Source organism: Toxorhynchites rutilus, chromosome 1 (genome assembly GCF_029784135.1).
Source record: "Toxorhynchites rutilus septentrionalis strain SRP chromosome 1, ASM2978413v1, whole genome shotgun sequence".
Classification (NCBI taxonomy): Eukaryota; Metazoa; Arthropoda; class Insecta; order Diptera; family Culicidae; genus Toxorhynchites; species Toxorhynchites rutilus.
In genome coordinates, this window is record NC_073744.1 from 56,180,248 (window position 1) to 56,207,999 (window position 27,752).

A 27,752-nucleotide genomic window follows, 5' to 3' on the forward strand; every position below is an offset into this window, starting at 1 on the left:
TCTCTCTCTTGCTCTCCAAAGCATTCTTCAAAAGGGTGTCGTAATTGCCTTTCTCAAGTCCTAGAGATGAAAATTAAGGTTTGGTTTTTGGAATTGGCCTTTTCAAGGCAAGAGGCGAATAAATTGAAAAAAAAATCACTTCTTATCAACCATATATGATATTCTTTCTAATAAACAGATGAAGAACTTCCACGGTTTTTTTCCAAAATATATATTTTTATCAAGGCTCATATGGCGATTTGCCTTTCAAAAAGTGTGCCTTCTGAAGCACCCACCATAGCTAGCGAGTCCGCCTTCTCATTCCCCGGAATCGAGCAATGAGAGGGAACCCATGCTAAGGTAATCTTATTTTAATAATTTTTCGACCAAAACACTCAATAGTTGTCTGATTCTTGTTAGGAAATAAGATGAGCGTTTATCAACTTTCATTGGGCGGATTGCCTCTATTGAGCTGAGACTGTCTGAAAAAATAAAATAATGGTCGATGGGCAGTGTTTCAATGATCCCTAGAGCATAGTATATCGCACCCATTTCAGCGACATACACGGAACAAGGATGTTTGAGTTTGAAAGAGGCACTGGAATTTTCATTGAAGATGCCGAAGCCAGTGGACCCGTTTATGAATGAACCGTCAGTAATGAACATTTTATCAGATCTAACTTTACCCCCATATTCTGACGAAAATATCGGCGGAATAGAATCTGAGCGTAGATGATCTGGGATTCCATGGATTTTTTGTCGCATGGACAGATCAAAAATGACAGAGGAACTGCAAAAGTATGGGAAGAAAACTTGGTAGGAGATGCCTGGTGAAGGGTGCACGTCGTGGGTAAGGTACTCATGGTATAAAGACATAAAACTTGACTGAGGAGTCAGCTGGAGTAGATTTTCGAAGTTATCAATCACCAATGGATTCATGATCTTGCAACTGATGAGAAATCTGTAGGATAATTCTGTGAACCGAAGAGTAAGCGGGGGTACTCCTGCCAAAACTTCGAGACTCATCGTATGTGTCGAATGCAAACACCCCATTGCTATACGCAAGCAACGATATTGTATTCTCTCCAGCTTGAGAATATGAATCCTGGCAGCTGATCGGAAGCAAAAACTGCCATATTCTAACACTGATAATATTGTTGTTTTGTATAACTGAATGAGGTCTCCTGGATGGGCACCCCACCATGTTCCGGTTATTGTTTGGAGAAAATTGATTCTTTGCTGGCATTTCTGTTTCAAATATGCAATGTGTATTCCCCAGGTACATTTAGAGTCAAAATATACTCCAAGGTATTTGAAAAACATCGAGTGCTTGATCGTTTTGCCGGATAGGTGAAGCTGGAATTGGGCGGGTTCGTGCTTCCTAGAAAAACGACCATTTCGGTTTTCTCCGTAGAGAATTCGATACCCAACTTGAGAGCCCACGTGAACAGGTTGTTCAGGGTATCTTGCAAGGATTTTTGCAGAACGGCGGGATTAGTGCCCGTGATGGAAATAACTCCATCGTCTGCAAGTTGTCTCAACGTACAATCTCTAGTTAGACAATCATCTATATCATTGACGTAAAAACTGTACAAGAGGAGGCTTAGGCAGGAGCCTTGTGGTAGGCCCATAAAACTGTAACGAGAAGATTTCGAGCTGCCATGAGTGAAAATCATGTGCTTCTCAGACAGTAAATTGTACAGGAAATTGTTAAGAATTGGTGAAAGTCCACGATTATGAAGCTTCTCTGAGAGAATTTCCATGGAATCAAGGAATAACGGAAGCCATTTGTTCTTTGCGAGCAAATGCGATTTGGATTTCAGAAGATAGTAGCGCGAGACAATCGTTCGTCCCTTTACCTCGGCGGAAGCCAAACTGCGTATTTGACAGCAAATTGTTGATCGTGTAGATTATTCAGTTTGCATCTGGCATTTCGTCGATTTGTTTTTGTTTTGAATCGTGCCATGCCTCATTTTCAATTTCGAAGTGTCCCCCTTATATAGAAATCAAAGACGTAGTCCTATGTCAAATCAGCTCTCTCTCACTATCCCACTATCTATCGTTATCCTTCTCTCTCCCTCTTTCCCCTCCTCTCTCTTTCTCCCTCTCTTTTTCTTTTTTTCTCTCTTACTCCTTCTGTCTCTCTTTTTCCTTTTCTCTCTCTTTCTCCTTCTCTCTCTCTCTTTTTCCTTTTCTCTCTCTTTCTCCTTTTCTCTTTCTTTCTCTCTTTTTCTCTCTCTCACTTTCTCTCTTTCTTTTTTTATTCCTTTCGTTTTTTCTTTTTTTTTCTCTCTTTCTTTTTTTTTCTCTTTCTCAATGTCTCTCTCTCTTGCTCTCCAAAGCATTCTTCAACAGGGTGTCGTAATTGTCTTTCTCATGTCCTAAAGATGAAAGTTAAGGTTAGGTTTTTGAGATTGGCCTTTTTCAAGGCAAGAGGCGAATGAATTGAAGAAAAAAATACTTATTATAAACCTTATTATAAACCATATATGATACTCTTTCGAATGATGAAGAACTTCCACGGATGATCGTGTAGATTATTCAGTTTGCATCTGGCATTTTGTCGATTTGTGTTTGTTTTGAATCGTGACATGCCTCATTTTCAATTACGAAGTATCCCCCTTATATAGAAATCGAAGACGCAGTCCTACGTCAAAACTAATTTCTAATACAGGGTAACTTCGATATAACGTACATTTTACTTTCAAAATTGTAGGTTGTATCAAATTGTACGTTGTATCGAAGCATAATAAAGAACTCTGAAACGTAGCTTATATTACTTTATTGTGTTGCTGTTTGAGTGAGGTTGATGAATAAAATCAATAAGAAGACGAAGCCAACTTTTCTCATAATGTTCCCCTTCGTTCTGTTGATTGAAATTTGATTCATTTAGAATCCGGAATCACAAAACAGTTGTATTTCGGGGTTGGTTAAAGTTACAATACAAGCTCTAGTATCAAAATACAGATAATTTATTGTTCTTTTATTGTTCTTTTACAAAATGAGGCATGTCACGATTTATTAATGGATTTCAAACGCATATTACGCAAAGTCGTCAATAAAATATATGTTGTGTTGTATATCATTATACAGTGAATTTATCCTCCATTTTTTTACAAAAAACATGAACAGTGAACATAGTAAAAAAGTGAACAGTTTGACGATTAAAATAGGTATGTTATTTCGATTTTACTAGCCACGCGTTTTCTTCACAACCCAATGAGCAATCTTGTTGCCTACATACGGGCGTTAGCTCACAATATGAGTCGATGCGTATTATGAATTATTCTGGGTTTGTCGATAATAGGCATTCATCAGTTGGAAGAATCAATGGAGGGATGATCTACTCGGACGGTTTTACTCTATTCTCCCCAAATATTTGACAAGAGCCTGGCTTAATAGGTTAAACGGTGATAGAGATTTTATTAGATTGATGTTCAGGTTATTGTCCAATCGATTTGTGCTCAATTCACGTTTTTATCGTTTAGGTCTACTACTAAAAATTTATATAATTGTGGTCCAGAATATCAGTATATCGAGCATGTTGTTTGGTAACGTAAAAAATGCAATTAAGTAATTTAACTGGGGCTGCTGATTTAAAGGTTTGAAAGGGTATACTTCTATTTGTCAGATCATGAAAGCCTCAATATTCATGATCTCAATATTAATTATGTTACTCATATATGTCTTCCTTCGAAGTGATTATGCTATTATTTTTCCCACTAAATTTCTATGAATTGATCTCATTCTCTATGTTTTGCTCTCTTTATACCATTTTATTCTGTCCCGTTTTTTCCATCGTTTTCCTTTCTTTCTCTGGTCTTCTTCTGCCCTCTTTTTCCCTTCTTTCAGTTTTTTTTCCGCTCTCCTACTCCGATATTCTTCTGGTCTGTTTCGCCGTTTGCTCATTTTCTACGGTTTTCGCTTGCTTTCCTTCTCTAGTCTTCTTCTATTGTTTTTCGCCGATCTTCTTTTCCTCCGCCTTTCTCTTGCTCTCCTTCTCCGCTCACTTGCTCTATTTCCGGTTTTTTCCGCAATTTCCTATGCTGCCCAAGTTTGTATAGGGGGTCTCCGTAGCCACATTGGTTGCGCGTTCGCTTAGTAAGCGATCGATCGTGAGTTCAAAACTCAGGGACCATCTTTGTGTTGTTACAGAATAGCTACGTCCACGCAACAATCATCAGCGATGGAGATCAATCCACGGTCGAAATAAGATCTATTCATCCATACAACTGCTCTGCTCTGCAAGACACATCGGGCTGCTGTTCTATAAATAACTCAACAATGATCAATCAACTGTCTCCGCTGTCCGGTGGTCCAACTGGATAATGGAAGAACAGAAAGAATACTCTTACGCCTAAATGGCTACTGTGTGAATGTACCATATGTAATGGTACAGAAGGAATACTGGCGAATGACAACTTTGTAATGTGCTAATTATAGATATGATAACCATGTGACATGTACACGATTAAAATTCGGCTCTGTTGCATCTAAAATGCTAATGAACCTTAAATAAATAAAAGGAAAAAAAAAGTTTGTATAGGTGACGTAAACGACAAAGTGAACAAAACCGACTTATTGGTTGCTACGCATTATACACAACGTAATACGCATGCTCAACATTTTTTGTTCGAAAACATTTGAGCAATTTTGGAAAACTGTTTTCGAATCACAGTTTGAACGCATAACTGACGTAGTTCCATACATCTGGCATAAATTGTTCTAAAAATAACAATTACCGGTATTTTGTGCTATCAGCTGCATCTACATTTGAATCAAATTCCTCTGTAGAGTCCAAACATGAGTCCCATGATAGTGGCCTATTACTTAGTGTTCTCTAATAGATGAATACAAGAGACCATTGAAACGTCGCTTATATAGTTACTATTCTGTATTAACAGATTCTTCCAGATAATTCCAGAAATGGAATTTCTTCCAAAATTACTTGTTTTTATTCGACAACCACTGAAAGTAGCGACGGAGATGTTTTGACTATTATCGGAAATGTAAATGTTAATACTACATACATAGCCATGTGGCACTCATGTCAAGCTATGCAAACAAATATTCATTGAAGCGATTGATTGTCCGCATAAATGGGCGTAAGCATTTTCCAGATGGAACTTTTTTTTTATTCGCTATATCTCTTAGGCCCTCTTTTTACCGATAATACCCATTGACTGAACAGATTATTTCATTAGAAATGTGCATGATGCTTTGAGGCCAATAAACAACAAACTTGAGTTTTCCTATGCAAACATAGCTCTCTTTCTCCGATTTTCTCTTGCTCGTTTTCTTCTGTTTTCTCTTGATCTCCTTTCCGACTTCACTTCTCTTGCTATCTCTTTTCGGATTTTTTTTTAGTTTTCTTTATCTGATCTTCTCTTTCTTTTTTTCCGGGTTTCTTTTACGTTCTTCCTCCGGTCTTCTATTACTCGGCCGGAGAACGTCGTTTGCTCACTCTCTCTCACAGTCGCTCTTGTTTTTTTTTTATCTCATTTATTTATTAGGCTCATTAGCATTTTAGCTGTAACAGAGCCGGGTTTTAATCGTGTACATGTACATATGTTTATGTTTCTATAAATTGTAAATTACACAGTAGTTAGTAGTAGCCATTTTAGGCGTTAAGTATTCTGTTCCATTACATTATTGTAAATCACACAGTAGTAGCCATTTAGGCGTAAGGGTATTCTTTCTGTTCTTCCATTGTTCAGCAGACCGGACAGCGAAGACAGTTGATATTGATCATTGTTGAGTTATTTATAGAACAGTAGCCCGATGTGTCTTGCAGAGCAGAGCATTGTATGGATGAATCGATCTCATTTCGACCGTGGATCGATTTCCATCGCTGATGATGGTTGCGTGGACGTAGTTATTCTATAACAACACAAAGATGGTCAATTGAGGGCCCTGAGTTTGAACTCACGATCGATCGCTTGGTAAGCGAACGCGTAACCAAGTGGCTACGAAGACCCCCTCCCGCTCTTGTTTTGTTTTTAATAACCTTCTTAATCATTCTCATTTTATTTTTATTTTTTTTTATTTCTATTTTTTTTCTGTTTCCTGCAACCTCCTAATCTCTTATATATTTTGTCTGTTTTGTCTTTCTGTGTTGTATTGTTTATATGCATTTGATTATTATTTTGTGATGTTCAATATTGCCTTAAACTTAACAGTCATGTGAAAGAAGCGCTCATACGCCGTCGTTCCACACAAAAAGCTGACCTTTCTAAATAATTCATCGAAAAGGATTACTTTTACTCAGAGACAAACAAAAATCGACTACAAACTCATTAAAGTGAATAATTGAAGCAAACAATTTGGAGGCCGTCGGAAAACATTAGCTTCCACCATCTGGACTAATGTGGTTCCAAAATAGACGCCAACCATCATTATCTGTGTGTGTGTGTATGCGTATATATTATTATGTCAGTATGGAAAACTAGAATTTGTGCTCGGAAGCGTCATCCCCGAATGACAACAGACGACAGGCGGAGAAGGAGGAAAAGGAAAACCATGCGACGACTATGTGTGTGTATATGCTAGCCCCCCCCAGTAGTGTGAGGGGCGCTCTTCTGTTGTGTGGCATGCCGCCGGTCGTTGTTGCATCGCGAGACGTATTGCGGGGCAACAAGCACTCGAAAGAGTGACTCTCGGCGTTCGGAAGGCGCTCGATGGACGTTTGGATGTTTGCCGCCACACCGCCGGGTTAAACAGAGCAGTAGCAGTTGATATCGGATTACTTCCCTGGGTGGACGGATTGGTAACTATTGCGTTCCCTGGTGGCTGCTGCTGGGTTTGGTTCTCTGTTTACTATCGGCTTCTGGCCGCGCGTTATCGGTACCGAATTCTTTTACGCCCACCAAATTTGAGGCAAAAAAAATTAGATAGCCGGGAGGATGTATCGTTTACAGTGATAATGGTGCTTGTGTTGGGAGATAATTGTATTCGCTCGCAGCCAAGTGGTTATCCCGTTTGGCTCAATTCCGCATCAGCATATATCTCATCTGTCGCAGTAAGTTTCCTGTATTGTGAATATGAGTGCTATGAGTGAATTTTTTGTGGTATTAATTTTCTTTAAAATGAATTACATAACAGTCAGGACATTCTCGACACCACTCTCGTCTGTTTTTCTTTCTCCATTCCCCATGATAGCCAAATCGATTTCTCATTAGCTCCGTTATGATGATTTAGTAGTTTTCGTTCGTTTGCGTTGCCCATACCTTCCTCCTCCAGCTGCATCGTCTCGGGTTGGACCGACTAACCGCGGTGTTAGCTATACAATTATGGAAAACAAATCGTTGATCCATCCCCTACTCGTCCATCGATGGCGGCTAGGTGCTAGGCATTAATATCGATTCCAATATAATCTCCTTTGTCATGCTTTATAGGATGCTTTTTATTTGTGGGAATTTTATGTTGTTTTCGATGCTTATTCCCGAGGGATTAACTTTTGGATTTGCTTTCCAGAGGATTTTCATTTGCCATTGAATAAAACCAGCGATCGTTCATCACAAGCCGGTGTTTATAAAAATAGCACCAATAATATCGTGTAATCTCATCTGAATGGTATAATAATGGCCACCGCTGCGTACCGCCTGCTGATTCTGATGACCCAAAATGGGGCGGTTTATTAGGATGATGCTTCCTCCTTTCTTCATTAATTCTTGGTAGGTTGATCTATTTACGATGTATATATCGGCGACGCTGAAGGAGCTCCCGAAAAGTATTTGATTGAATCATTCATTGAATCATTGATTGCCTGCGAGCTCAAAGTGCGATTCGGTCGAATATCTCATCTTGAATTCAACCGCTTCACCTTTCTCCCGGAGGGAAATCGTCAGTCAGGAAAGTGTGAGCAATTGTTGCACCGGCATTGGAAAAGTTCATAAAAAAAGACAAATAGCTTCCAGCTTAATTGTCTCCACACTCTCAAAGCGGCTTTTTTGGAATTCACCGAATTGAAAAAAAGTCACATGATGGCAGATGCGATGGTATCCCCGTGGTTCATGGCTTGGAATTTGTAAAGAAGCAAGCGACGAGATTCACTACTATAAAGATCAATATCGCAATTATTCGTCGGAACCCAAAACATAACGTAAAATGAACGGCTAATAGGCAGCAATAATGCTAAAATTTATACAAGCAAACCTTTTTTGGTACGATTTCTTGTTCACGCGCGTTTTTTTTTTTGTGCGATTTTTTTGGGTATATGAAAAGAAGCATGTTTGACGAAGTTATCGTCCATTTAGTTTCTTTTCGATGTTTTATATGCATTTCAGTGCGAACAAAACATATTAGCGTCTAAATTATTTACTTCTCAAATCATTCCCATCCCTTCATCAAATACATTATGTTGCGCATGACATGATTTCTAATAGTTTCGACATGCAACTTAAAGCACAACACAGCCACGCGCAACCGAAAAGGCAAACTGTCCCATCGTAAAGCAGAAAAACAAAAAGAAATCGAACGGTGAACGGGGAAACTTTTTTTATACGGTCCCTTTCCCCGCACAAAAAAGGGCTGCCTGCATATCTCTAACAGTGATGCCAACGTGATATGGAAAAAAATAAATGATAATTTTTATTTTTCAAAATAGTAGTAGTAAGACTACGTCTTTAATTTTTATAAAGGTCACTCTACGAAATTGAAAATGAGACATGTACCGATTATTAAGGGATTTCAAATAAATATTACGCAAATTCTTATTGCGATATATGTTACACTATATATTCAACTTTTCCCATTCACTTTTCTCGATTGTGTGCTTGACTAGCTACAGTAGCCTAGGTTTTGTCGTAAACGCAATTTTTCGCCATCGTTTGAAAGATTCTCAGGAGACGCGTTCCACTTTCATATTACATTTTTTTGGTTATAGACTTCATTTTAACATCATTTACAGGTATCGATATAGCCTATAATTTATAATATTAAGCATTTGCAAGAAAATGACAGTCAAAACTAATGATAAAATGTTTGCGTAACAAATTCTGTAAAAAAACAATTATTAATTTTTCAGTTTTCGTAGTTTTTTCAACATTTTTGTTTGCTGTTTTCATGTTACTTGCTAGAAATGGTAATCATCTAAGCAAGAATCTACAATAGATTGGTGAAAAAAATGATATTTTATGCAGAAATCTTCATTAAAATTAATATTGAAGTAGTTTTCGGAATATGAATCAAGTTTCTACGCATGATTCAAATTCTGAACACTTCATTTTCAAATGTAAATTCACTGAACTTTAATGTTATAAATAATTTAACATTCAAAACCCTGACATTCTTTGGGTTATAGACTTCATTTTAACATAATTTACAGGTATCGATACCGATATAGCGTCCTTGGTCCCGAAACCACGTGAATTATAAGAAACAAATACAATAAGTAATTCCAAAAGCAAAATCCATTTTTTTGCGAGCATAACATTTTTCCAAAAAACAAGCTAATTGACTTTCATTAGATATATCGATCATATGATTCGGTCCAGTAGTTTAAAAGTTATGATTGAAAAAAATGCATTTTTGCTGTTCGGAATTTGAGTCAAAAGTGTTCGGAATATGAGTCAGTGACAGAAATGGTGTTCGGAATTTGAGACAAAAGTGATTAAGCATATTTTTAGTTTTTCACCATGAATGTCTTTGTAAATAAATATTATTATAGTCAAATGAAAAAGAAGGCTCTGTTGTATCCAAAAATCAATATAATTTCCCGAAAGAGTACCATTTTGAGTAATGAGACACTGTTTAATGGCCATCAAAGCTTGAGTGTTCGGAATATGAGACAAAACGGTATAACTTTCTCTCGCCTCTAATATTCTCAATTAGTTTTCGCTGTAGGTGAAAATGGATGATTCTCTCAATCAGACGAGCATTTCGATCTCTGCAAATAAAAGAATCCACTGCTTGCATCTGTTGTCAATTCAAATTTCGTAAGGCTGCTTCATTTCATAGTCCGTGTTAGAGAAACATATCACCATGTGGAAATGCTTACGAGTACAAGTGTCCCCGGCTTGTCAATAAGTGACATTGTTCTGATTTTAACAGTTTACTTCCAAAACAATTTTTGAGATATTAACTCTTTGTGGTCGTTTGTCTGCTCTCAGCAACCACAACAAGAAACCATGCTAATTTTATATTTTACTCAACCAAGTATTAGTTTATACATTTCCTGAACCTGTTCACGAATCAATACGGTGTCCTATGGGTAATAGATAACAAAGTAGTCACCCACACAAGACAACGCACAGTGCGTTGAATGCATAGAAATGTGGGACAAAAATCATAACAGCTGAATTTAGTCATTGTAACACTTTGGTGTGATGGAAAAGATAGCTCATAAGTATCAGAACTACTGTTTGCATAAATGTCTCATGTTATTTGAATTATCGCATGAGTGTCCCAAGGGACAAAACCGTTGTTTACGTAAAGTGGAAAGTTCTGATCAATTCGGATACACAGAAATCATTATTTGAGTGACTACTGGTTCAAATTAATTATGTTGAAGTATATGTTTTTAAAGAGCAGAATAATTGTTTGGATAACTGTCTTATGTCATCTGAAAAATCTCATGTAAAAAATCTTTGTTAAAAGTGAAAAGTGCTGATCTTTTCGGATAAACATTGCTGGCATTAATTACACATTTATTGCATCAACAGCAAAAGTTTCTCATATTCAACGGATAATAAAAATAAAATTATGTACTTCATATGATTTACTCTTGGAGATTGTTTCGGAAGATTTCACACGAAGACGTATTATAAAATTTTTTTTTATATAAAACCATCACATCAGAACACATTATTAAGTTAATACATACAGGGAAACTTCGATATAACGTACCCTCGATAAAACGTCACTCGATATAACGTACACATTTCCAATGTGTAAAGGAAAAATTTTTCGAATATTTTTTTTTTCTGAAAGAATAATGAATTATTTGTATTGTGATGCTGAAACATGTTTTGTAGCTTTCATCAATCCCGAAATACAGCTGGTTTTGTAATTCCAGATTCTAAATAAATCAAGTTTTAATCAACAGTACGAAGGGAAACATCTTTTAATTGAATTTATTCATCAACTTTACTGAAACAGCAACGCAATAATGTATTATAGGCTACGTTTGTGAGTTCTTTATTATGCTTCGATATAACGTATAATTCGATACAACGTACAATTTTGAAAGTAAAAGGTACGTTATATCGAAGTTACCCTGTATATATAGTTCACAAAAAAAAAATTAAAAAAGTTTATTTTTCATAATATTGCATGTATTACTGCTTTTTCAAGGAAAAATAATTCTGACCAGTACGACACCCATGCCCCAAATTTAATACGACCGCAAAGGGTTAAAACAAGTTTTTGAGTCAAAAAGTTCAGACATCACTCGTTGATCCTTTATCGTCCGAATGAAGTGATTATCATATCATTTCAACCATTCGGCAAAGAGATATTAACGCTCAAAATCTTGCACCCCAATCGTAACACTCTCGTTTCCGGAGTATTGAAATTACACCATTTTACAGAAATTAAAGACGTTTTCATACGTCAAAAACGAACATTTTTTAACATTAGGTATTTGAGGTGCCATATAATTTTTTTCTGAAAAGTGTACTATAATACCTCGAATTTAAATTTATGCTATCACAGATCGGCTGAGTGATTCAAAAGTCAAAAAAATTCCAAATTGAGCGTATTGGCAAAAGGGCCAAACTTTCAGGCTACCCTAATTCTGAATCATTTATCGTCTAAGGCAAAATAAAAAACGCGTCTAATTTGTTTCGAAAAGGAACAAATATACGCAGCTTCGGCAATATCAGATCTAATTTATCTCCCCTAGATCTGTTTTCATTGAATTTGCTTTATACTTCTGCAAGACCTCGAACCTATTGTCATTTTTCCCGTTCACATAATAATAATAATACATTTGGTGCTATAGACGAATTCCATGCAAACTTGTCTTATCAGTTGGCAGCACCATTTCAGATTGCAGTGAAACTTTGATGGTGTAAAAGCATGGCCATTTAAGTAACTTTGTATACTTGAAATCTCAATAGAATATTTTAGGCCTTTTTGAGAAGGGTTTAAGTTTTTTTTCTTAATTGTTTACAAGAATTTCTAACTCAAAATCTATAAGATCCACAAAACTTTAGTCATAGGATTAAACTAGAAAATTGTTCAAATTTTTAATTGGAAAATATCAAATAAAAAAAATGCACTTTAAAATTTTTTTTTAATTAAAATTATTTTTTCTCAAAAACATATTTTTTTAATTGGGCAAAGTTTAAGTTAGTATGAAAATGGGAACTTTTTTCAAAGAGGTCAACTTTCTATCTCTTATTGCTTCTAAAGTATATGACATACTTGAATGGATACTCCTGAAAAAGTAATCAATTTAAGTTTTTAAAATATTTTTTTCAGTGTAAATATTTAGTGTTTCTTATAAAAATTGTTTTGATGTTTTTGAATGAAAATTTCCTACATTCCATTCGGAACATATATGATACAAGCGAGCTGCGGGCGCTTTCGTACCCGCATACATTTGTCCAGATCGCAATGTGTTTCTCTAATGCGGACCACTAAATGAAGCAGCTCGACGAAATGGTAACTGATGATTCGGAGATGAATAAACCGAAAGATCGAAAGTCTCTATTAACAAAAAAAAATCACAGAAAGAAGACTGAGGTACTGATGATACATACAAGCGGCGTGCGATTTACAACCCGAGCCAGGAGAAAATGATTTCGCATACTTTTGTGCAGACCGCGAGGTATTTCCGTATCACGGGCTAGAAAATCGGACACCGCGACGAATCGTCACTGACGACACAAACAAGATACTCTCCTACCCGAGGGATAGATTACAAAAGAGCTCGCTATCGTTACATATCTTAAATCGTTAAGTCGCTATCGTTGCAGGAAAAATGGGTGGGTTATATTTATGATGTAACCGCAAGGTAGACGTGGGACTAACGTTGGCTTAGTGATCATTTGTTAATATTGATTAAATTATTGATTGAATGAAACAATTTTCGAATTCAGTTGAATTACGTATTTGCTGTGTAAGTAAAGAATTTGGCGAAGAATTTGGTGACATTACATTACATGTATGGCACAAATCGGGCCAATCAAAACGGGGCTGATAGGGCGTTTAGATAGCGCTTGACATACAGTTATTCTATTGCTTATCTCAGGAAAAATAACATTTTATTAATTGTGATAGATGCGTAGAAATATTTCCTATCAATTGATGCAAATATTTTTCCGATCTATTCAAAAATGCTCAAGTGATAAGCATTCGAAATCTTTAATTTTTTCCTGCATGTTCTGTGTTTAGGTTCTCATTTTACCCCCCTAATATTTTTTTTTAATCTGTATTATAGTGATTTTCAACTCATCTTGGTTCGTCACTTTTATTTCCATTTTTGGAAGAATGTCGGGAGTGAGAATTGAAATTCAGCGTGAGAGGCATGGATGTTACCACTACGCCAGATCGCCTCCACCCCCTAATATTTCGATTAGACGTATTTTCACGTCAAAAAATAAGGTGAAGAAGGGATTTAAATAAATTCTCTTATACCAGTCATTTTGACCCAACTTTTTTATTTAGATTTAGCTCTTTTATTTTGATGTAATAAAAATATATAATATGCATAAAAGAACTTTATTCTTCATTTTTGGAAAACAACACACAATACACAATTATTTCCATTAAACGCCATACGCCAAAATCTAGTATAATAGATCAAAATTTTTCAGTTAGAAAAATGAAAAAAGAACCTGTATGGTGTCTTTTTGGCACAAAAGTTTATTTTTTATTGAAAGTAATTTGTCTAGTGTGGTTGCGTTTTTGTATAGTCCAAAAAATACAAAAACTTTCGCGAAATCCAAAACATTACAAATAATTATTTTGCTACGATTTTTGGAAGGAAGGTTGGAATTCCCCACTGGAAACAATTTAGAAGCTCTGTATTCCTCACTTTTCTTATTCAGATTTCACCAGAGCCTGTCAACTCCAGCTAACAATACCACACTAACTTCATCAAGAACCCGCCAGTGTCACGTTGATTAATGCCATTACTACAAATAGATTATGTACACTCCAGCTTTCACTCCACTTCATTGAAGGCGCAAAGATGGGGCGGGCAGGTAGGCATATAGTGCACGGGTCTTATCTCGTTAATCAAACCTCGGAATTGGCTCATCTGCCGCGTGCAGCAGTGTCACCGTCCGGAGATGAGCGGAAGAGAGGATTTCAAAAGATCCATTTAGGAAAGCGCGCGATGGTTTCGACGCGCTGACGAATCGCGGATGCGACGGAAAATCGATTGAGATTGCTTTTACATGCTGCTGAAAGGATGGTGAAAAGACGGGCGAAATGGATTGAATAATTATTAAATTGAATTGAGAACAGTCGAAGAGGCACAGAAATGTTACGTTTAAGGTTGCTTAGCATTCGGCAGCTTTTTTTGAAATTCCCATGAAAGGCGCAAGTAGATAGAAGAGTTTTCTTTCATCGCTGTCATGGGATGTAATTCGGTTGGTAATACTACCACCCCTCTGTTTAATGCTGCTCATGTCGCAGCTGTTTTTCGCGAGCGGATTGGTTGCTGCGCGTGGTTCAATCGTCTCCTCAGATAGATGCTTCTGTACGGTTGAATTCCTCCATGTTCCCCTCTATTGAGTTTCCTTTTGGTTTTCCTTTTTTTTTTCTGTAACTTTTTTTCGCCCATGTTTTTTTCCACTTGAAAAATGTTATTCGTAGACACGACCATACTCAGTCTCTGTTTCGTACAAATTGCCACAATTCTCGTTACGATGCCATTCAGAGTGTGCTCAGCAATTTTGTGCCTCTGGAAGAAGAGGTCAACAAGTTGGACGTAACAGTGCGGACGTTTCGTTTGTTTTTTTTATTTTATGCGGGCATTCGAACCCATCGTGTGGGATGCAGGGTTAAAAAAGAGCATTTCGAACCGGATGGGGGGTGTCCGTGTTATCAACATTCCATAGAAGCGACGGGGTCAACTTTCATGCTGTATATCGCATTTCGTTTATTTTATGCTTGCTGAGGTTTGGTCGAAAATGGAATCTGAATCCCAGTGGGTGTAGTTTGGGTGAGTGAGCATACGGATGAGAGAATTGTAAAAGAAGTCGTATTTCCAAAATGACTGGACAGCAATCAATGCCAACAAATAAAAGCCCTGCACCTACATTCGTAAACTCCGCAATGCCTTGTAATGAAATCCAACAGTCCCAATAGTTTCTCTAATCGTTCTATGATATATATGTATGAGTCATTCATCTCACAAATTGACTAACTCAATTTGTTGAAAAATAAATATTTAAATCGTAACCCATACATTTGTAAAATATATTTTTACAGTGGGACATAAAAATATATGTTACCTGTATATCGAAAAATATTTTGTTAGGATCGTTCCTTATCGAATAGAATTAGACTCGGTTTTTCTTCTATTTCGTCATTAGACAGATTATTTCCTGTCTCCTCTTATTTCGATGCTACAGCGATGCTACAACTTCTTTAATCCATCTGAAAAATACGTTTTCTCGAGGTCTGCAAAGTAGGCCTTCGTGGCGGCGATGACCTCCTCATTCGACTCAAATTTCTGCCCGTGGGGTGACTTTTTCAAGTTTGGAAACAGGAAAAAAAGTCACACGGGACCAAATCTGGAGAATACGGTGGGTGGGGCAGCAGTTCGTAGTGCCATTCGATCAATTTGACCATGGCGACAGCATTTTTTACATTTTTTTTTTAAATCCGCGGACACGGTCGCTTCCACAAACGGTCAAAACAAAACTACGGGTCCGATTCGGCTGAAATTTCAACAGTAGCCGTTTACGAGAATTTTCACATGATAAGTAATATCTCTTGCGATACTGACACAATCGGGCGATGAGGCTAAGCCCTCGTATACACCTCAACTGCCGTTCTACGCATGGTTGTCCCATGGACGATTTTCACTTTTCTTCATAAAACGTTGTGTTTATGCATAATCTTTCGGAAAAACACAAAAAAAATTGTTTGTTCACAGTATATAAAAAAAACAAAAACAAGTTCAATTGTCCCATGTTGATATTCTAGGCATAACAGTCCCACCATGAATTTTTAAACCCGTAATCAAGCTTGATTGATTCAGTGAGGGGATCTGATCACATTTCATTAAACAATAGTATAGTGCTTATAAAAACTCGGTGTATTGCTAAATTGAAATGCTTAAAGCTTTTGGTAGACAAATATGCGAGAAAACTTTGATTGCGTTTTTCTCAGTTGCTGATTTTGGAACATGGGACAACTAAGCGTAGAACGGCAGGCAAGTGCATGGATCATAATTTCCATAGATGCATAGACGTTTACCATTCGACTCCATCAAGTCGAACCACAAACGATTAACGAAATTTATTTTTGAAAAATTGTATCTCCGAAACGGATTCGATCACATCGCCTTTTTTTTTAATTTGTTTTTTTGTTTGCCGACTATTGCCGGCTATTGCACTGAATAACCAGAATTGTTTTCGTATTTCGAGAGTTTTTTTTTATTTTTCTGCAAAACTTCATAAAAAATCTCTAGTTTTTGAAAAACCACAGTCTAACCACGGAAACATGGAATGGGCCAGTCTAATGACGAAATATAAAATTTTACCATTATTTTGTTACATGCGAGAATCAATCAAACTATTAGAATTATTCTGTTGCAAGGGACATTCAATCTAATTATTCAGATGCTTTAGAAAGTGCAATCATCGAAACAAAATTTAATCATCAATCGTCGTAAAACGTATTGCATAAAGATAGAAAGTCCCAAACCGCAACTTATACATGAATGCTTGAAACAAATCACGCGTGAGCTGTCCGGAACAATAGTTTGAACCTCCAAAATATTCACCCTGTAAGATCAAGAATCACCCTGTTCAAATGTGTGTTTGTATGAACACAAACACAAACGGTTTGGTGATTAACTACGTATACATGTCAAAACATAATGTATTAAAATGAAGTATTAATATTATTCCAAACACAACAAACACTAATGTGTTTCACACTAAACAATCTTTAGTTTCATTTTGGACATACACTTTAAGGTGTTAGAAAAACTGTTTCCTTTTTCATTCCTACCAGTTTAATTGATTCAGGCTCCTCAGCAGTTTCATTTGTAACAGAGGTGGATTTAATCGTGTACATGTTTATCTTTCCGATACATACGATAAACTACCCTTCATTGCCTTTTCAGCCTAAGAGAATGCCCTTTTTCCCACTGTTCAGTTGGACCGTACAATGGTACAGATTGGTGGATTTTTTTATTAAATGTGCCCGTTTCGGATGTGTGAACGATTCATGGCCAGGTGTGTTGTCTTTCATGGAACATAAATTCAGTCATTCCTGGTAAATCGTTTTCAGAAGAGGGTTTTGTTCTTTTAAAATGTTTTTTAAGGAAAGGACATAAATTGAAATTTGTTCATGAAAATTCAGATAGTTTCCTGAGAACAGGCTAAGACATATTAGTAGGAGTAGTATGGAGTAGGAGCCCTTTTTGAATTATATCTATTTATAAGCAAAAACGTGCAATCAAAGTATCGCCCTTACCGGAAAACAGTTTAGACTAATTTCCGGAAAAAATGAGCATTAGATTGACTTTGAATAGCGAAATTGAACAAAGAACACACTAAATGAGAGCTTGAACAACAAACCATTCTTATTATGCAAGTTTCGCTGACTCTAACTTAAAAAAGTCAATGTAATAGTAATGTTAGTGTGGTACTCGAGGCTGGAGGAATCCCATCTAGAGCGTGATTCCCCAGAGATATCATGTAAGGGATAAGGGGTAAGAATCAGGAATCACTGCGATGGAAGCAAACGCGAACTCTCAACAACTAACTAAACTAGATCTCGAAAATCGAATATGCTCTGTACGCGGCCGCAAAGTGTCCATCCGAAAGAACTTCAGTGTCCGAACCCCATAAAGTACAGGGGTATTCCAAGATCATTCTTTCAGCCCGCATTGGTTTTTGTCTGGTATTGACTTACACAAGCACTCTCCACCGAACGGTATGAAAAGCGACGTTTTGTATCATTCCATCGTAACACAAAATCGCACCAAAAGTTCATCCATAACACACGTTCGACTCTTCTGAGCAATGTCCAACATTTTCTGAAACGAAACATGATAACTAACTTTCCTCTCAGTCGCTTCGTTTCGAGCAAGTACATTTCCATACCCGTCTTCCTCTCTCTTGTTATTGAGTCACAATAAACGCATTCGCTGCCAAAAATAACTCGTTCATCAGTTATTTTTGCATCAATTCATTTTTAGTATGAATACAAATCTGCCTCTTCACTCATTTCACTACTGATCTACCTCGACATGCACTTCGTTGCCCGCGTCCATATAAAGTGAAACGAATACTCGATATCTGATGTAAAAAAGTAATTACACCACTAATGGATGACTCCAAGGATACCAGGGGGTCCACGAGGTCCACGATGGCGAGATGTCAGTCAGGAGTACAACGAAGTACTTTAGAATCATTTACTGCCGTTTTTGCTCCAGAACCGCTTTGATGATCGGGTATTCCAACAAGATACCAGGATCAGTTCATGTAAGCCGGTTGGGGATACCAGGATCTTCAAATTCTGAATTGACCAGTCCTTTCACAACTCAATCGAGAACTTATGGGGAGCGATCGTACGAAGAGTATACGCAGCGAACAAGCAATATTGGAGTGTTGAAGAACTCGAACGAGCAGCTTCCCCTGAATGAAATAAGATTCAAATTTCAACATTCCGTAACATGGTCAAAAGCAAATTGTTTGAACTGATTGAAAACTATGGAAGTTAGACGAGTTACAAACTTGTTGCAATCGAAATTTATGTTAATTTTGTGAAGGAATGATTATTGTCCATCAGGTTCTAGCGTTATGAAATACCAGCTTTATCATGAATATTTCGGATATGAACAAAAGCCCATTCGACAACTCGCAAGCAGATCGGTCGAACCTATATTTGATCCGATACAGGAGTTTTTTTAACATCCGTTTCTAGTGTGTATTTTTTCAACTGGTGCGCTGCGAGCGAAGTAAAGCTCATAAAAAGTGGTGCGCTATCGAGGCAATCCGGCAGCAAGACACATCATCACACACGCTACACAGCGGCGGCAAGTAGAAGTTTATTTTCCTCTTTCTTCTTCCATCATTCTGTATAGCTTCTGTGCACGATTTACACCATTGTTTAAACTTTGTGTTTACCAAATCGGCAAGCGTTGGCATTTTGATACATCACCGTTGAACTATTATTGGAACTTTTTTCATTTTCAAATTACACATAATAACAAAAATTGAAATAAATAAAATTTTCAACAAAAACTAATATAGAAATATAATTTCTTTTACTAATTTATATTTTCCAAATTATTATATTCTGTTCATATCGAACAGTTGTCTACTTCTTCGTTTTTATTAATATGGCAGAGGGCGGGGAAGATCCCCCATCCACGCCAAAGAATATATCAGGTAATGAACCTCCTCCTGAAGAGCAGGAGGATGAAACAGAAGATGAGGAGGAAAATTCTGTTTACGAGATAGAAAGCTCTGAAGATGAGGAAAAAGACGAGAAGCAGGATTTTCGTCTAAAAGAATACCCTGATAGCGCCAAAGGCCCATTTATCGTATACTTTAGACGAAAATCCAAACCTCTTAACGTCATTCGCATCTCAAAAGAGTTGACACAGAAATTTTCCGAAGTTACCGAGATTACTCGGATGGGGCCAGACAAATTACGAGTTGTCGTCTCCAGCAGAACCCAAGCGAATGAAATAACGCGCTGTGATCTCTTTGCGATCGAGTATCGCGTATACGTACCCTGTTGCAACGTTGAAATACACGGTGTAATAAACGAAAAGGGTTTGACTCGAAAAGAGATAATCGATGGTGTCGGTCGCTTCAAGAACTCTTCACTTAAAAGTGTCATTCCTAAACTAGATCAGTTTAAATTTTTAGTTCACAGCTCTAACTCTGATGTGTTTTCTCTCTGTGAAACATGGCTTTCTTCAGCCGACGAGCTGAATTTCCACGATTTCAACATTATTCGCCTCGATCGAAATGATTCGTTTGGTGGCGTACTATTGGGGATTAAAAAATGTCACTCCTTCTATAGAGTCACTCTCCCATCGATGACAGGCATTGAAGTTGTTGCTTGCCAGACACAAATCAATGGCAAAGACCTCTGCATTGCTTCGATATATATCCCTCCCAGAACTACGGTAGGCCGCCATCAGTTCTTTGATACTATCGAGGCAATGCCGGAGCCGCGGGTAATCTTAGGTGATTTTAACTCCCATGGAACAGCATGGGGATCACTCTACGATCAACCGTGCCACTTTGATTTATGATCTGTGCGACAACTTCAAATTGACAGTTTTGAATACTGGGGAAGCAACCAGAATAGCCAACCCTCCTGCACGGGCAAGCATGCTAGACATATCTCTATGCTCTTCTTCGTTATCCCTGGATTCCAAGATCCCCACGGTAGTGATCACCTACCAATAATTTTATCGATCGCTAATGAATCAAGCTCTCGTGAGTCAGTCAATATTTCGTATGACCTCACGAAGAATATTGACTGGAGAACTTTTGCGGAAATAATATCTGAAGCAATTGTTTCAATGCATGAACTTCCTCCACTCGAAGAGTATAACTTTATATCGAGTTTGATTTACGAAAGCGCACTTCATGCTCAAAAGAAACGTGTTCCTGCTACCACTTTCCGACGTCGTCCTCCATCATTTTGGTGGGACAAGGAATATTCAAAGGTCTACCTTGAAAAATCATCCGCTTTCAAAAAATTCAGGAAAACTGGAGTAGTGGAATGGTTTCTAAAGTACCAAGCTCTAGCTCTAGCTAAATCAAAAGGTTTGATTAAAGCAAAAAAGCTTGGATATTGGCGGAAGTTCGTCAATGGTTTGTCAAGGGAGACAGCTATGAGCACTCTTTGGAATACGGCTAGGAGAATGCGTGGCTGGAACCATACAAATGAAAGTGAGGAATACTCTGACCGTTGGATTTTTAATTTTGCAAGGAAGGTTTGCCCCGACACCGTTCCTGCACAAAACGTCGTACGCGACATTCCACTTCAAAGCGATTATGAGAATTTTTCGATGGTGGAATTCTCAATTGCCCTTCTCTCATGTAACAATTCAGCTCCGGGGTCGGACAAGATTAAATTCAACTTGTTGAAGAATCTTCCCGACTTGGCAAAACAGCGTTTGCTGAACTTGTTCAACAAGTTTCTGGAGCTGAATATTGTCCCGCATGACTGGAGACAAGTGAGAGTGATAGCCATACGGAAACCCAACAAGTCGGCTCGCGATCACAACTCGTATAGGCCGATTGCAATGTTATCCTGTATTCGTAAATTGTTAGAGAAAATGATTCTACTTCGTTTGGACAAGTGGATCGAAACGAACAATTTGCTGTCAAATACGCAGTTTGGCTTCCGCGGAGGTAAAGGGACAAATGATTGTCTCGCGCTGCTATCTTCTGAAATCCAAATCGCATTTGCTCGCAAAGAACAAATGGCTTCCGTTTTTCTCGATATCAAAGGGGCATTTGATTCAGTTTCCATGGAAATTCTCTCAGAGAAGCTTCATAATCGTGGACTTTCACCAATTCTTAACAATTTCCTGTACAATTTACTGTCTGAGAAGCACATGATTTTCTCTCATGGCAGCTCGAAATCTTCTCGTTACAGTTTTATGGGCCTACCACAAGGCTCCTGCCTAAGCCCCCTCTTGTACAGTTTTTACGTCAATGATATGGATGATTGTCTAACTAGAGACTGCACGCTGAGACAACTTGCAGACGATGGAGTTATTTCCATCACGGGTACTAATCCCGTCGTTCTGCAAAAGTCGTTGCAAGATACCCTGAACAATCTGTTCACGTGGGCCCTCAAGCTGGGTATCGAATTCTCTACGGAGAGAACTGAAATGGTCGTTTTTTCTAGGAAGCACGAACCCGCCCAATTCCAGCTCCACCTATCCGGCAAAACGATCCAACACTCTATGTTTTTCAAATACCTGGGTGTATATTTTGATCCTAAGTGTACCTGGGGGAGACACATTGCGTATTTGAAACAGAAATGCCTGCAAAGAATCAATTTTCTCCAAACAATTACCGGAACATGGTGGGGTGCCCATCCAGGAGACCTCATTCAGTTGTACAAAACAACGATATTATCAGTGTTAGAATATGGCAGTTTTTGCTTCCGATCAGCTGCCAGGATTCATATTCTCAAACTGGAGAGAATACAATATCGTTGCTTGCGTATAGCAATGGGGTGTTTGCATTCGACACATACGATGAGTGTCGAAGTTTTGGCAGGAGTACCCCCGCTTACTCTTCGGTTCACAGAATTATCCTACAGATTTCTCATCAGTTGCAAGATCATGAATCCATTGGTGATTGATATCTTCGAAAATCTACTCCAACTGACTCCTCATTCAAGTTTTATGTCTTTATACCATGAGTACCTTACACACGACGTGCACCCTTCACCAGGCATCTCCAACCAAGTTTGCTTCCCATACTTCTGCAATTCCTTTGTCAGTTTTGATCTGTCCATGCGACAAAAAATCCATGGAATCCCAGATCACCTACGCTCCGATTCTATTCCGCCGATATTTTCGGCAGAATATGGGAAAGTTAGATCTGATAAAATGTTCTTTACTGACGGGTCATTCATAAACGAATCCACTGGCTTCGGCATCTTCAATGAATATTCCAGTGCCTCTTTCAAACTCAAAGATCCTTGTTCCGTGTATGTCGCTGAACTGGGTGCGATATATTACGCATTAGGGATCATTGAAACATTGCCCATCGACCACTATTTTATTTTTTCAGACAGTCTCATCTCAATAGAGGCAATCCGCCCAATGAAAGTTGATAAACGCTCATCTTATTTCCTAACAAGAATAAGACAACTATTGAGTGTTTTGGTCGAAAAATTATTCAAGATTACCTTAGCATGGGTTCCCTCTCATTGCTCGATTCCGGGGAATGAGAAAGCGGACTCGCTAGCTAAGGTGGGCGCTTTAGAAGGCACACCTTTTGAAAGGCAAATTGCTTATAATGAATTTTTCCACATTCCTCGTCAGTATACGCTCGTAAGTTGGCAGCGCATGTGGAGTGGTGATGAGTTCGGTCGTTGGTTACACACGATTATCCCTAAGGTCTCGACGAGTGCATGGTTCAAGGGATTGAATGTAGGTCGTGATTTCATTCGCGTGATATCTCGGCTTATGTCCAATCACTACAACCTAAACGCGCATCTCTATCGCATTGGGCTCGCAGCAAACAATCTTTGTGATTGTGGCGATGGCTACCACGACATCGAGCATGTTTTCTGGTCGTGTATCCGGTTCCATGCTGCTCGCTCTCAGCTCTCTAGAGCACTGAGAGCACAAGGCATACAATCGGATATCCCCGTCCGGGATATCTTAGGTAGCCGTGGTCCTGATCTTCTGCTTCATCTATACCTGTTCCTCAGAAACGCCGATGTCAACGTTTAATGATGTTTCCTTCGTTGTGTCCCCGTTTCATATCCCTCCTATCCGATCGATAAACTTTTACTTAGTCGCGGCAATACATACACACACTCTTTACAGATGCACGGGCCGAAGGTTGTGCAGTCCACTGATCATTCAACAAGAGCCAAAGATTGTACCGCTCATGACAACTCTACACGAGCTGATGATTGCGCCGGCTAGTGACCATTCTATCCTGGATTCCTCGAGTCGAGAAAGACGCACCACGCTAGATATGGGGTACAGACTAGGGGGGCGTTGCTGATTAATGGTCAGCTGCATCCCAATAGGAAGTATCCCGTGTCGGGCACATGTAAAGAGCATCGAAGACTGCGACATATCAATTATGAGAACACTTGTAATACTAACCTAGAGTCAACCGCGAGTAATTGGTTACATATTACTAACATAGTTGTAAGCAAACATTGTCAAAATATTGAACTCCCGGCCCCGTTAGGCTGACGCCATATGAGCCTTAATAAAATATATATTTTGGTTAAAAAAAAAAAGCCTATTGATCATAAAGCTAGTCAATCAACGGTACACTCTGTCCAACTTCTATAAAACCAGGTCTTGCTGCTTTGCGTCATTGTAAACAAACAATGCTTCAATTTGTAGTCTAGTGTGTAGGTATTGGTCTCTACCATACACTGCATGATTTTCATATGTGTATGCGCAAGCGCTGAGCGTAAACGGATGTTTTCTTATTTTCAACTGTCAAGTTTCTATAAGACCAGTTACATTTTCCGTTGTTATAGTTGTTTTGATCAATTCAAAATCAATGGCAAATTTGCAAATGCCGAAGGGAAAAGTCCTCACGGAGAGAGAAGAAAGATAAATCGATGCATTTCACCAAGAAAATGTTGGTATCACATAAATTTCTCGTCGGATTGGTCGATCCCATCAAGTAGTGCTCAATTATTTGGCGAATCTTCAAGGATACGGTAAGGAGAAAGAGCTCCACGTAAATCGAAGCTCTCTGACCGGGATAGGCGAGAAATAGCTAGAACAGGTTCGAATACCTCAAAATCGCATGTGCAAATAAAGCAATATTTCAACTACTCAACTGCTCGGGTGACAATTCGTCAAATTTTGGTAAAAAATCCTCACATAAAGAGGGCTTCAATGATTAAAAATCCTCATCTTACACCATCTCACATCGGAAGAAGTCTGAGTTTTGCCAAAGCTCACATGGGCCGACAGTGGTACATGGCATGTTGTGACAAAGAATTTTTCAAAAAAGAATGCATTTTGCTATATACCATAGCGAAAAGTTCTTCAGTGTATAGGTTATCTTCACTGACGAAAAAAGTTCAATTTGGATGGTCCTCATGGTTTCAACTGGCGTGATTTACGGAAGAAGGAACAGTATTTTTCAACCAGGAATTTTGGTGGAGGCTCGTGCATCGTTTGGGCGGGTTTCTGTGCTACCGCAATGCTCAAGATAGCTTTCTCATCATTCAAGGATTACACACATGTTCTGGAATCCGCTCTCCTACCGATTTTGCGTGGATATCGTCACAAAAAATCACATTCCAGCAAAACAATGCTACTATTCATACCAGCAAGTAAACTAAACAATGGATTAAGGACCAAAAACTTAATTTTTCGGACTAGCCGGCTCGCTCTCCAGACTTGAATCCCGTTGAAAATCTTAGGGGGATCCTTGTACGCAAAATATACACTGAGAGAAAACGGTACACCACGATTGAAGAGCTCAAGGTTGAAATTTCGGAAAAATGGAAAAATACCGAGAAATCCGTTCAGCAGAATTTAGTAAATAGTATTCCAACACGAATTTTCAAGGTTTTTAGTCGAAATGGCAAAGTTACCAATTATTAACATGTAAATCAGCCTATCATTTTGACTTTTTCATCGATTATACTTATGAATTCTGAAGTGGTCTTATAGGAACAGAACAGCCAAAATTATCATATTTAAGCACAATAAATAAACAAACAAACAACTCTTTTGAACGAAATGGACGTTAAATATACTTTATTCTAGGCATTCAACAATGTATGGATGTATCTTGTTGAAATTCTAACTGTTTGTGTTGCAACGAAATAGAATCAGGGTGGTCTTATAGAAGTTGGACAGAGTGTAGTTTTACGATGAAACTCTGAGGCATGGTTCCCATTCGGCATTTGTTTCCACCCACTAAAAGCCCCCTGTTCAAACGTGTGCTCTCAGTATTCTAATTAAAACACATGTTCCCAATTGATTAACCGGTGGGTAACCCGGTGAACCCGGGTGCGGTTAGAGTCGGGATGCAAATGATCCGAACGACACCCAATCGGTCGTTAAACTAATACGGAACCACATATTGCGGGGCGGCATTCTCGAAATCATCATAACCAGATCGAAGCGACACGATAAATATGTACAGACCGACCAAAAGTTGAATTTTAAAGCCGGCTGTGTTTATTCCAAAAACCAATAACAATAACTTTTAGGTCAACGAGTTCTGCGTGCGCTGCACTTTCGGAGGCCGTCGCCGATGAGAACCGTTGAAGCCGGAAACATGAGGTGGCTGCTGAAAATAGAATCTCTTCCCGTCCAGTGAGAGTGTGAGTACAGATGCGGGGCTGAATCACCATTCGGGTGCTCCGCATGATGAAATGCTCGTCAGCTTGAGTACTCCAAGTGTGACTTTCACTGAATGTCGTTGACAACTTTGATAGGCAATAAATATTTGAGTTTATAGCCCCTCATGATTTGTATCAGATCTTGGTTCCAGGGCAATTTCCGGAGTGCTTTGAGATAAATAGAGTGATATTACATGATTGCTTTTCGTTTGAATAATAACAGCCAAAATAAAGTTCGTTCAGACAAACATCCCATTGAGCGAGTGATCCGTTTGTTTCGGATTGCAAGATATTTGTGCTAACCAAGGAGCATCCATCTGTGAAGTCAACAATTATATCTTTTTTTTCCTGCGGTTAGTCCCCGTTAAGCTGCGCGTGGGCTCGTGTGTTTATGTTTACACTGTGGGCGTAAATCATTTTTCCACTGATCCGTTTGTTTGCCTTCCGTCCGCGTCAATTCAATCGACGCGGAGAATTTAAAGTGGTTTTGCCCACAGCTGCATGCCTTTCCCAGGGAAATCGTTCTCGGCTAATGCGTCCGAAATGTTCATTGGCATTCAATAATTCCGTTAAAACATTATCGAATTTTCCAGTGCTTGATTTACTCACACAATGTTTGTTTCTGCATTTCAGGATCCATAATGTTCCACGTTCGCCGACGACCGGCCGATTCGCAACCGCGGAGGCGAAAAAAGAAGCCACTGGGTGTTTCGAACGGCGGTGGCAATCTGAGCAGCGATCGGGAGGGCCCTATGCTGATTGAAATCACCCACAGTGGCGACGGGGGCCGGCGGGTCAAACTGGGCAGCGAGCCGATCGAGGTCGGCTCGGCCAACACCAACGCGCTCCAGCTGTTCGGTCCGTCGATCCAGGCCCGGCACTGTTTGATTTCGATGCACGACGGCGTCTGCACCGTGACGCCACTCCACGCCGACGGGACGACCTTCGTGAACGGTCACCACATCCAACAGCCAACGATATTGCACGTGAGTAGTCCAGCAGTTAGTCCATTTCCGGTTTTCCAGCTGTGTGGGGGATGGGATCAATATTTGGATTGGACGAAAATTGTGTTTGCCGATTGAAACGTCCGAACGTTTAACTTATTCACACGACAGAGAGCGACCTTTTTACCATTATGTTGTTGGCAGGCATTTTGCAAACGTGATATGTTCTATTGATAGACTCGATGATTATCAATCGTGAACAGATTCCGAAATCAATTGCAGTGTGGAACTCAAACGCACTTGGTCTATGTTCTGTTTATTCCAGCGTTTGAGGAAATCAATCCCATCATCGACTAAAAGCATGTACATGATAGATAGCTTATTTGGAAATGTTGGTCGAACGCGAATTCACAAGCAATTCGTTATTTGTGTTCTGTCTTACGACATGTTCTAAGTATATTTATTTATACATACAATTGACATCTATGTATTTAAGGTAAACGTCTAGCAACGATTATTTCATAATAGAAAACTTAGAATTCAAATTTTAACGTCTGCGACACTAGTAAATGAAGTCCGGTTGATATTTTGCATTGATTATTTCATAGTGTAAATCAACATTTCGCCCGAAGTTCCATATGAAAA

The 27,752-nt window shown here is 38.6% G+C and overlaps 1 protein-coding gene across 17 annotated transcripts in view; it reads left to right on the plus strand.

The window, feature by feature from the left end:
- LOC129762197 (afadin) overlaps window positions 1-27,752 on the plus strand; it is a 294,629-nt gene that overhangs the window by 176,920 nt on the left and 89,957 nt on the right. For 16 of the 17 annotated variants that reach the window (XM_055760237.1, XM_055760245.1, XM_055760239.1 and 13 more), the window contains one exon: window positions 26,797-27,149. In XM_055760237.1, coding sequence (XP_055616212.1) covers window positions 26,797-27,149 — 353 coding nt within the window. Of the gene's footprint in view, window positions 1-6,710; window positions 6,998-26,796; window positions 27,150-27,752 lie in introns of those variants that run through there. The other variant, XM_055760243.1, reaches the window with a different exon arrangement.